Here is a 12,422-nt window from a genome sequence, read left to right as displayed (position 1 = left end):
TGGTAAAATCAATGATTAGTTATAGAGAAAAAACTAAAATATATGGATATTGGGACTTCAACGACTCTGCCTACTGCTTCGATCAGCTTCTTATAAGGAAGACAACGACCTCTTATCTCTTTCCTTTTATATGGAGACAGCCGGCGGAAAACATGACTAGTTAAAGAGAAAAAATTAAAATATATGGAAAAATCACTGTATGCATTTGTTCATTATAGATTGTAACATTGAAATAATTATGATCTTTTTCTTGAAAAAACACTACCTTTTTAGTAGTAAAATGTTATTTTATTTTTTTTATTTGTCATTTGAGAATTGCCCTAATGTCTTTTTATTATATTTTTACTTAGGAAAATGATTTTGCTACATTTAAAAGCAAAAACTCATTTAACTTTGTTCAATGGTTTTCAGGCATTTCTTCTTCTTCTTTTTTTCTGCTATAATATAATTACTCTATTATTCTTAAATTTAAATTTAAAAAAATAAAAAATTATTAATGCATGCATTCAATGTGTTGGCCACTTCTTTATCTTAAAGTGGTGCGTGCGGCTAATTTTAATAGTATAAATTTTGATTTTACCATGTCTTTTGATTGGTCTCACCCTTTTCTCCCTCCTCCTTATGTAATGTGCGTAGTCGTTAAATTTTTGTTGCCTTGCCAACATCCTCTTCTTTCTTTTTTCTTTTCTCTTTATATCTGAAAAATTGTGTCTAGCCCTCCATCATTTTCATATCATCCATTCAAGTTATTTCTCTTTGGACTTTGTCCCTCATTTTTTTCTATTTTTATTTGTTTTATTTTATTCATTTATCAATTTATTTATTTTGCTATTCAATTGCATCCACTTTTAATTTTTTTTATATATTAGATTTAGTCCTTATTCTTTTATTTTTTTTCTATTTAAGATAGTTTTTAAATATCTTTTTTTAATATCACCCCTTTTTTTTTCTCTTTTTATATTTGATTCTCATTCTTTTTCCTTTTTTTTTGTTTTCGTTGATTTAATTTTTTTAGTTTCATCATTTAGAATGCAATTAGTTGACAATTGGAATTCTTAATTGAACCTAGGTTTTCAATTTCATGGATTGTGAATTTAAAATATTAACTAAGATTTAGAAGATTCACCTGGATTAATTAGTATGGGTTGAAACAATCAATTTACCAGTTTTTTCTATAATAGTTTTCATACTTGCACAACTTCAATTACTGTGAATTAGCTATTTTTTAATTGATTGAGGTTATTGTTATTTTGTATTCTTTTTTTGCAAAGTTAAATAACTATAATGCCCATAAAAGCAAAATAATACTTAACTTGGGTTTAAAGTCTTTTTTAAAAAAAATAATAATTCACTTTTAAAGCTTGAATTTAACTGCTTAATCATCAAATTTAAGGCAATTTGATCTTTAACTTGATATTGATAACAAGTATAAAAAATATTTTATTTTCCCTTCATTTCATGCTTTGATATTGGATTGATTAAGACATAAACTTTGTAAATGATTTTTTTCTATTTTATTTAGAGTTATTATAGTCTCTAACCAACATTTATTTTAGAATTGATACTTGAAATTGTGAACATTTAATTTTTATTATATAATTAAGTAAAAATTATTAAACTTAGCTAAATTCATGAATCAAATTGTGTGTAATTAAAGTTATTTAATATGTTAGTGTTTACTTTTTTTAAAAAAAATTCTTTTTGTTTCTTTTTTAAATTGATTAATGTTTTTGTTAAAAAAAATTCTTCTTGTTTTTTTTTAAAAATAATCAATGCTTTTGTTAGTCATTCAAGTTTCATTTGAATTATTAAATAAATTAATTTATGTTAAGTTAACTCTTTAAATGATTTAATCGAAAACTCATTTAATCGAAAACTCACGTCTAGAAAATAATCAAAGTTAATGGATTTTAAGATTTATCTTCTTGTTTAAGTTTAAACATTGTAAAAAAATCCCCACACTCTTTATGTTTTTATTATATATATTTTTTTAAATTAGTTGGGTCCACAGCGGGTCACAAATTTAAAATCCAAACACTTGGAGACTTGTGGCTAGGTCCACGAAATTGGCATCCTAAAGCTCTTCAGCCTTTTCATATGTATTCTCGGTTCAAGGCTCACTAAGATTAAATTTGGGCCAAGATAAGCACATTGAAGTTCAAAAACACTTGTTAGGCACAAATCCAATCTTGATTGGAGAACTTCCTTCTGGTTAGCCCAAGGTTCACGTCGACCCCTACAGAGGCCTCCTTTCGTTACAAAAAGAAATGAAATGCTTCTCGTCTATCACAATGGAGTCACGCAAATCTAGTAAGATAAATTATGATCAACAAAGATTCTACATACAACATCAACTACGCAAACGATGAGTATTTACTCTAAATATGCAATAGATCTTCAAAGATTGTGGACTAAGGAGTGGCTTAACATTTGAGTAAAAATTAAGGGATCTAAAATAGTTGATGCGATTCAATAAGCAATAAAGCCGAAAGTTCACTTGGGAAAGAGTAGACTGGATCAATAATTCCGTCAAATCTCCATAACTTTTGTTATTGCCAATCCAGAGATTAATTCCACCTTAAGATCTCACATAGATCCGGAAATAAAGAATGAAAATAATAAAGAACATGAATTTCTTACATCCTAAAGTAGTAAGGTGGTTAGAAGTACGTACGAAGTTAGATATTTGGCAGTTAAAATTTGTTGGCAAATTAGAAACAAAAGCGTGCATCATTCGCATTCTTAATTAATATTGGTGTCCTTCATCATGTTAGGGAAGTTCCAACATGTAGCCAAAGCCACATCAAGCAACGTCATTTGGAGCCAATGAAGTACAAGAACTACAACATTAATCTTAATCAAATGTTTCACGTCACTAATCCTTATCTTCATAGCACCGGCTTTTACCATCTTATAATTAATGAACTAATCAATCGATACTTACCAAGAGAGCAAATTAATTAGACGAGGATGAGCCTACCCAACACGCACCTACCTCTCCCACCATAGACAGGCAAATGAGGTCATGTTCGTAGGTTATTATAATTGCGAGATTATGTTATTATAAGGCATAAAGAACATCGGCAAACATGATTGAAGGGCAGTAATGAAAGGATGGTGTCATATGATTGATTGATTGGTTGGTTTTGGAAAGGAAATGCTTTTTACATCAATGCCAACCGAGATGAGGGAAACATTATCGGGTGACTCCTCTCTTTTTATATTCTATGGAGTTCGTTGAGATCAGAGGCTATAGTTAAGCAAAAGCATTGGTTCTTTTGTTGACCTAATGGGGAGGTCATGGACCACTTTAAAAGGAACCCTATGCTCCTAAGAGGAGCCCATCACTTTGTAATTCTTGAGGAAAATATATACATTTTAAAAGGGTAAAATTACGTGGTGATATATAGTGGTATTTTCTTAGCGGATTCTCACTCTGTGATGGAGATTAATTTTGCTTCTTCGGTCAAGATGTCTCGATAATATTCTTGATTAGTTGCTGGGTTGTCTTGTTATCTTAACAATTCAAGGTCAGAAAACATAGCATATAACCAGCTTGTGCGCACCACGACTAATCCCATTACCCACTGAACACCCTGCAAACCCAATAGGCAGATGAGAGAGAGAGAGAGATGGATGATCAAGAAGCATGTAATTTTCTTATATTGGCATCCACGGCCAACTGGGCACTTGTTTACTTTAGCCGTAAAACAAGTTTTAGCACGGGGGTTCTACGATTAGATAATCTATGAGAGAGCTTTGTGAAGTCTAGGAAAAGGGTCAAACATTCCATTAGGTTCTTCATCATCGGTGACAGCCCTTTTTTTAATGTATTTCTGCAACACAATTCATCTTTTTTCATGCAACAAACAAGGGTGAGATAAAGAAGAAGAAGAAGGAAGATTATAAAACCAACATAAAAAAATATAATTTAACTTGTCAGTTTTAGATTTAATTTTTTAAAATTATTAGTTTAAGATTAACAAATTTTAAAATTATTAAAAATTTATATAGTTATTAATTTTAAAATTTTAGTTTAGATACATACAAGCTAACTTAAATATTTATACTAATTAAAACAAAGAAAGAAAACGATAAGATTAGTAGAAAATCAATGAGGAAAATGAAAATAGAAAATTATATTCGTGAGTGGTGTCAGTGATGCCCTGAAGTTGGTGGGTTCGTGATGTTTTCTCGTGCACCATTGAAGTTGAACCACTGCAATAATAGAACGTACAAAGATTGGGACACTAACTACTGGCCACTATACAACCAGATGGGCTTTTCGTCTCTCACACGTCAATTTAACTGGTACGATGCTCTACAGATGATGAGGCAAATAGATTTGATTGATGCAGAGACTTTTTTTATCTTTTGAAATGTGGTTGGAAAATAGTTTATCACTAAGAGTTTTTGTTAATTTTTTTTATATTTTTATGTTTTTAAATTGTGTTTATATTAAAAATAAATTTTAAAAATAATAAAAATATTATTTTAATATATTTTCAAATAAAAATTATTTTTTAAAAAATAAATTCTATTATACTACTAAATAAATAAACCCTATACATATCATCTCTTATTTATTAGTATTTAATAGTTGATAGGAATAGAAAAGTGTTGGTAATGGTGAAAATTATTTTTTAAAATTAACTTTTATTTAAAAGTATGGTAAAATAATATTTTTTATATTATAACATAATAAAAAAATTAATAAAAAAATATCAAATCAATAATTTTTTAGCCAAAAGCATTTTAAAAATTAGATTTAACCGTGTACAGATAAACTAGATTTTTTTTTTAATAATAATAATAACATGGAAATCAAAGGTATTAGTGCGGGCTGCCCAAGCAAAGCAAAAGTAGATGTGAACTAATTTTTTCCTTACTGTGTGCGATGTGCAACGTTATTTTTAAAATTTATTTTTATTATTATTAAACAATTTAAGATTTCATGATTATTGAAAAATCTTCAATATAAAATATAATTATCCAGTTAAAATTTTATTTTTTTATTTGACATAGACATGACTATATATTTTATCAATTTCATGATTTTTTCAATACAAACTTAACAACAATTAAAATAGCAATTTGTAAGAATTCAAAATGATTTATATTTAAGGGGGAAAATGTATTTATTTTGACAAAACTTTCTTCTTTTTTCAATTATTTTTATTAATTTTTTTAATAGTGAGTGCAAGGAAAGACCTCATTTCACAAACTAGGTTTCGAGGGAGAAGAGAGCCAAGATCCCCTTCACAACATCACCCCTTTTTGTTAATTTGATAATCCGGGAAACATTAAGCAGAAACCCACCCGTAGTTTCTGTAGTAGTAAAAGCAAGAAGAAATTAAAGTGGCTGGTGAGTGCCTTCCCATGCAAAGAAAACAACAAATGAGGAATGGGTTTACATTACAACATTGAAATAAGGCTTGCCTCATGATATGCCTCGCCTCCAATGAAGTATAGGCGGCACAATGCAGCCTTCTTGTCCATCCCACCCATGAGAGAAACATGGTTGGTCCTTGAATTGGCCAATAGCACTACAGATCTCACATGGGCTGTCCAATCACAATCCAAGCTTGGAGGGAGAGAATGTGGATAAGATGATAGCCCTGTCGTCCCCTTCCTTCAGTTTCTGGGATGTTTGGTCAAAACACTCCAAAGGGCAGGTTGGCTAGCATGCTTCTGGAAATCTGCAACATGGCAGCGCCTCCAAAGGAGCAGCCCAGGGCCAAGAAAATAAAATAAAATAAAATAAAGGAGCAAAAGGAAAGAAATATGGGGACGCACATATATCACGATGAACTGCCCCACAGCCAAACATCTGCATGGCATAACACTTCCAAAAATAAAATAAAAATAAAGACAAGATAGCTGATATGTGATGAAGAAAAAAAATTTGTCAAGACAAGATCAAGGCAGGCCCAACAAGATTTCCAGTTTCCCATGTTCTCTTTTGTTCTCTAGAGGTTTCTCTGTTCTTACTTGTACATCCAATAAGTTTTTGCCATGTGTATTGCAACCATGCCCTCCTTTATATTTTCTTTTCAGTTTTCACATTATAATGATTTTTTACGCATCAACCCATATCAAATCTTTAATTTACTAATCTTTTTTTAAATGCTGATGTGAGAAAATCAAGGAAATAAACAGATCTCTCGTTTCCATCCTTTCAGTTTTATTTAATGCTGAATTTTCTTATATGGGTTCTTTGACTTCCTTTATTTGCTTAAAGTTCATGAATTGAAAAGTCATTGCAAGCGTACCATTTATTTCCACACACACAAAGTACATTGCCAGTTAAAAATCTCAAACTGGCGCAACGTGTGGCGTGATATTTATAAAATAAATTGTGGCTCTCTTTGTTTTTCTTTTTATTTTTGTATTTTAAAAATATTTTAAAAAATAATTTTTTTAAATTTTAAAATTTTAAAATTTTAAAATTATTTTAATACACTAATATTAAAAATAATTTTTAAAAAATATTATTTAAATATATTTTTAAATAAAAAATATTTTAAAAAACAACAATAATTATCCTTACAAACACGTTAAACGGGGTCAATGGCATAGTCTTTTTTTTTTCTTTTAATGAATTGAGAGATAAAAGAATGGAGTGACATCAAAAGGAGGAAGCTTCCTGCACTTGGATGCACACTTTTCTACATGTGGTTGGTTCATGTGTGTGAAGGGCCACAAAACACACTCCATAAAGTGTTAATCACATTCAATTTCTTTTTAAAAAAAAAAAAAAAATCTCTAGTAACACTTGCTGCTTCTTGTTGTAAAAGATTGTTAACTTTATCATGCACACACGTAGTTTTCTTTTTTCTTCTTTTTAACAAAGATATATATATATAAAATCTCCTCGCAATCCATGAAATCATGTTTTTCTTTTAAACATATCAATTTAAACATGTAAACAACTTATTTAAAAAAATTAATTTTTATATAACAAAATAAGAGTTTGATGTGATATGTTACTTTCTGTTTGGGATTGTAATGCATAATATTTTTTAATTACTTAAAAATATATCAAAATAATTTTTTTAATTTTTAATATTAATATATTAAAACCATAAAAAACACTTAAAAAAATATTTAACTTTTTTTAACATGAATATACTTTTAAAAAACACATGAAAACGTAAGTTACTGCAAGAATACGTGTTTTAGGTAAGTATCGATGGAAAATAGAAGAAGATGATAATTAGTGTAAGAAAACATCCACACATCACATCCACTGATTTAAGACACAATTTAGTGAAAATGGCACAAGTTTCCTCTTTTCCCAATTTGAAAGATTAGTATTGACAATTAGATACACCAAACTAGTTGGTTCTGAATTGGAGTCTTCCTTTTCGAAATAAGAGTTCGGCGTGGGATGTTTGCGAGTGGCTCCGGAGCCAGCCCAAGTACGGGCTGTCATGCTTGTGCTCCACTTGTGCATTTCAAAGGGCTAATCTGTGTCATATATTCTAGTGTTAGACTAGACACGGTCCTAAGCAAGCTTCTTTGTTGCTGCATCCATTCCCCAACAGGGGGGGCCTGCTGTTTAATGCCTAGTTTTTTTTTTATTTTTCCTATCTCTTTTCAGTTTCCACAGCAATTAGATGCCTCCAAAACATCAAGGCTAAATTTACATTCTCAATGGATTCAAGAAAGATTTGAGATAAGGATGAGTTTGAATAATCTTCGTCATACACAGTACAGCTCAAAATCCCAACAGGTTTTAGTTAAGAAATCATGGGTTTCCCCTTTTGATTTATCGTTCTTTTGACCTGGTCTTTAACTTACCATTTGAGTCGTGAAATCCACAAACAGTGCATGGTTTCGAGACACAAATATCACAAAATCATAAAGAGAAGCAGAGAAAAGCCAGGTAATATTTTCTTGCAACTTCCTTTTTTTTCTTATGAACAAAATCCAAGGAGATTACAACCCTCATCAAATCTACAAACAAAATGCTCTCCTCTCCACATGAAGATCCACTCTATGTACCCAATTAGCATGATCAGAGAGAACAACAGGTCCAGCCTTGTGGACCCCCACCCCCACCCTTCCTATTCTTTGTAAAATTCGAAAGAACTAGAAAAGTAGTAAAAAAAAAAAAGAAAAATCATGTGGAAAGACGGGAGAAAAAAAGAGGAAATTACAAATGAAACACAAGGTGTTATACACAAGAAGAGTCAATCAACAACAGTAGGCCAATCTTTGAACCCCACGATCCCTAAGAATCCCATTGTAGAGAGCAGCTCTGTTTGCAGGCATTCTTCTTTGTTGACCATTTTTCTTGAATTCTGTTGATGTTGATGAAGAAGAAGAAGAACAAGAGTTTTGACTAAGGAAAATGGCTTCATGTTGCCTCCTAAACTCCTCCCCATCCCCTCTTGGATCCACCACATCCTCTGCAAAGTGCACTCTTTTCTTCTTTCCCTTCTTCTTCCCTTCTTCAAGGAATTAAAAAAACCCAATAACCATAAGCCAAGAAAGTTAAAAAAGAAATTTATACATGAGAAATTGCACAGGCTCAATGCATGCAAGATTTTCTGGCTGTTTCTTTACCTGATGAGATACAAGACCTTAGAGCTTGTCGTGAAGACTGGGGAATTCGGTGATGAAGATCAATAGGGAATTGACCAGAAGGAAGGAGAGATTTTTGGAGGCGAAAGGCAAGGAGAATTACAGTGCCGGAAACAGCCATGGCTGTGGCAAGAACCACACCTTGTGAACAAAGGATAGAGGACATAGTTGAAGAATCAAGAGAGAAAAAGAAAGAAAGAAAGAAACTTGAAAAAAGTGTATTATGTGACTTGCTGAATTTGAGAGAATATGCTCTGGTGGGGAAGAGGAGGAGGAGGTGGTGGTTTTTCACTCTTTATGCCAAATATAAATAAAAATATAGTAGCATAAGGTGAGTGATTAAGATGTAAATAAAATAAATAACGATTTTGATCATCTATTGGAAGGGGAGAGGGGGGGGAGGGGTCATTATTTACTTGTCATAATATTAATATTTTTAAACAATATATATATATATATATATATATATATATATACACTGTATTTGAACCAATTTTCCTATATTAAAGTTTGGCTGCTGATTTGGTATAAAATTAGGTTGTTGTTTGCTGATTCAATAAAAAAAAATATTCATATTAAAATAAAATCAGAGGATTCCTATTCTTACAACATTTTTACAAGGGAGATGCTATTTAGAATAACTAAATTGGTAATATAATTTTTTAAATAGTGAAAATATAACTTTTTAGTATTGTTGTTAATTTCACATTTTTTTAAAAAAAATAGATATTATTATTTTTTACTTTAGTTCATATTAAGCGTTAAAATTAATAATATTACAATAACTCTAATTACAAAATTAGAACTGACTTCAGAGGTCGACCCAAGACCTAAACTGATCCGAGTTTAATAATAAATAAAAAATAATTGACTTTACCTGACCTGATAAAAAATTATTATTCTTTTAATTTGTTTTTGGTTAAAACAAAGTTATTTTGATTATTTAAAAAAATAAAATTAGGCCAGCCAAGTTCACCCTCTCAGCCCGTGACTTGAATCTTGTCTTTGATCGAATCTTGAGTTGCGTTTTAAGACTATGATAATAATTATTTTTATTTATACATTGACTCGGCCAAACAATGTTGACCTTCCCTACTCATGACTTAGATCTTGTCTCCGTCGACCTTTAAGTCAAATTTTAAAATTCTAAGAATAACAACTTTTTTTTTTGTATTGACCCAAGTTGACACTCCTGATTTATGACTTAGGTCCTGCTCCAAGTTAAGTCTTGAATTAAGTTTTAAAACTATGCTAATAACCACTTTTATTTTATGTTGACCTGATCTGATGACCCTCCTGACATGTGATCTAGGCCTTACCCCTGGTCAATTTTCGAGTTGAGTTTTAAAATTATGATAATAATTATTTTTGTTTTTACATTGATCCCGGTCAATGGTCACCCTCACTTATGATTCGAGTTGACTCTTGAATCAAGTTTTAAAAATATAATAATAAATATTTTTATTTTTATACTGATTTGGATTAGTTCGGATTGCTCTAAACTGTACTCGGGCATTGTCCCAAATCAACGTCCTAGTTAAATTTTAAAGTTACAAGGAAAACTATTTTTATTATAATATATCTTATTTGAATAATTTTAAAATTAAATTTTTTTTAAAAAATATAAAATATTGTTTCTAAAGTCATGCCTCCTTTAAGCTTCATGTTTTCACGAAAATACAGAAATTAAGTGCAAAGCGTTTTTTTAGTTGATGTCAGTTTTTTTTCTTTTTTGAGAATGACTGGATAAGGAAAATCTTATTGTCTGGTCTCCATTCTAAGGAGAAATGGGGGGCGGCGCGTAGAAGTCACATTCCAGTCACAGACAGGTGGTGGGTGTTGCAATTTGTTTTTCGTTCAAGGTAATATGTGGCACCTAATTTTGACATTTGAGAGATCCTGTGTCTTTGGAGTTGAAGGATTTGTTAGAAATGGTGGGTTTGTTAAGATGGCAATTATTGGTGGCTAATGACAGCAAGAGACAGCTTAATTAGTCTTTTTTTTCTCCTGAGTGAGCTTAATTAGTGTTGATGTGCCATGTGAGTCCACTAAATTTTCATAAGTCTCCATAGAATGTGAGATTTCATCCATAAATGGTCAGAGGCCTTCAAAAAATTCCTTGTATTTTGGAGTAGGTTTTTGCCTGTCTTTTTACCCTAAAATCATTAATTTTGTGATTCAATAAAAGACACATCATAATCCTGTCTTAATGTTTTTTTTTTTAATTAGTAAATCTTCAGAATTGTATGAAGGTCTCGCCATTTTTTCACACCATTTTTTTAATTTTTGTTTTATACAAGTGGATTAAATATAAATATTAATATATATTTTTTTATTTTTTTATTATATCCCTAATTTTTTTAGTTATTCAGTACTTCATTTTTAATTATTAGTACATTGATTACCATATTTTTCATATGAAATTCATTATAAAATTCATATTAATTCATCAAAACTCATTTTAATTCATATTCATACGCATATAATATTATACATACACATATTAATTTAGCAAATCCATAAATTATCATATTATTAAGGAATAAAATTAAAATTAAATAATGAAATAAATAGAAAAAATAAAAGAAACTTACCTAAAATATTAAACATAAAATATAAAAGGTTACTTAATTAATTAATAGTTTAGAATTAAAAAAAATTATAGAAGAAAAAGGAGGTATAAACAATAATTCAAAAAAAAACTTGTTAAATTATTATATTAAAATTTTAATATAAAAAATATTAAAAAAAAAAAGAAATTAAGGGGCAATTGCCCCCTCAATTCCCATTGTGGCTCCGCCACTGCTTTAGAGCGTAAGCAGTTGCTCTTTTGCCTCCTGATATCCAATATCTTCAAGCATTTTTTATTTTTTTTACAAATAGTTATAGTAGTAGTTAATTGATAGTATTAAAGAGATGTGAAGTAGAATTTAATAATGATTATAACAGAGGATCAATTCGACCATAGCAAAAAAGATGAATGACCTAATTTAAGACTTAATATTCTAAATAATTAAAGCAAAGAGAGTGGTTTCACGCTTTAAAGGGAGCGATTGTTGGTAGTGCCTGCAGCCATCAATTACTGCAATGTTACCACAGCCATTGTCATCCATGATGCGCCTGAGCATCATCCCATGCCATGCCATGCGAGGGGGATTAGTTTTTTAATTTATTTTTTTCCCCTTAGATGCCTTGATCATCCTGTTGAAGATAGGACGATAACTTTGGATCAAATGGGATTAGAGTTTGACTTCGCATGGTTCACATACCTTAACCCACTGTGCTTTTACTGATTAATTATAGTAGTTAGATTCTAATTAGTGTCATGACCTCACATTAAGGTTAAACACCCGCTGCCTTAATTAGACCAAATCAACGCATCATTAAGATGCTCTCCAAAAAAAGGCTGGTGGTATAATTAATTAATATGAAAAATACCCTTCAGTCACACTTTTAGATTCCATTAATATTTATTTTCTAATTCTTAGAGTGGTCCCAAACTTGAAATGGCCCAGGACAGACCTAATTATTATATTAAAACACGAGTTTAGGCTATTGAGGACCCAATGATGTGTTTATTTGAATATATTGATTTTAAAAACAATTTTTTCAAAAATATTATTTTAAATATACTAAAAAAAAACACACTTTTATGGATCATAACTAGCAAAGTATTTGCTCCTGAGTGCTAATTACTCGGTTATGTCTTCCACTTTTCAAGACACTGAAAATCCTACATCCAAGTGGCTCTACAGTACTCTAACAGTAAGTGATCGTTGCCATGCTAGCCAGTCCTTTTCTTCTCTTTGAAGGAACTGCGACAATTGTGATGA

General features: G+C 30.4%; 1 protein-coding gene across 2 annotated transcripts; it reads right to left on the bottom strand.

Moving 5' to 3' along the window:
* Positions 1-7,880: 7,880 nt before the first annotated feature.
* On the bottom strand, positions 7,881-8,919 carry LOC105122607 (uncharacterized). Of its 2 annotated transcripts, none has more exons than XM_011021820.1 (2): positions 8,572-8,919; positions 7,881-8,453 (listed from the first exon to the last, which is right to left on the bottom strand). In XM_011021820.1, the coding sequence occupies exons 1-2, from the start codon at positions 8,753-8,755 to the stop codon at positions 8,200-8,202; spliced, it is 438 nt and encodes a 145-aa protein (XP_011020122.1). In that variant the 5' UTR covers positions 8,756-8,919; the 3' UTR covers positions 7,881-8,199. The 2 variants fall into 2 exon arrangements, with proteins under 2 accessions (XP_011020122.1, XP_011020121.1); XM_011021819.1 differs by having other exon boundaries at positions 7,881-8,456; positions 8,572-8,918.
* Positions 8,920-12,422: the final 3,503 nt, after the last annotated feature.

Source organism: Populus euphratica, unplaced genomic scaffold (assembly GCF_000495115.2).
Source record: "Populus euphratica unplaced genomic scaffold, PopEup_1.0 scaffold20.1, whole genome shotgun sequence".
Classification (NCBI taxonomy): domain Eukaryota; kingdom Viridiplantae; phylum Streptophyta; class Magnoliopsida; order Malpighiales; family Salicaceae; genus Populus; species Populus euphratica.
Note: the sequence above shows the minus strand (reverse complement) of the source record. Positions and strands in the feature narration are given on the sequence as shown.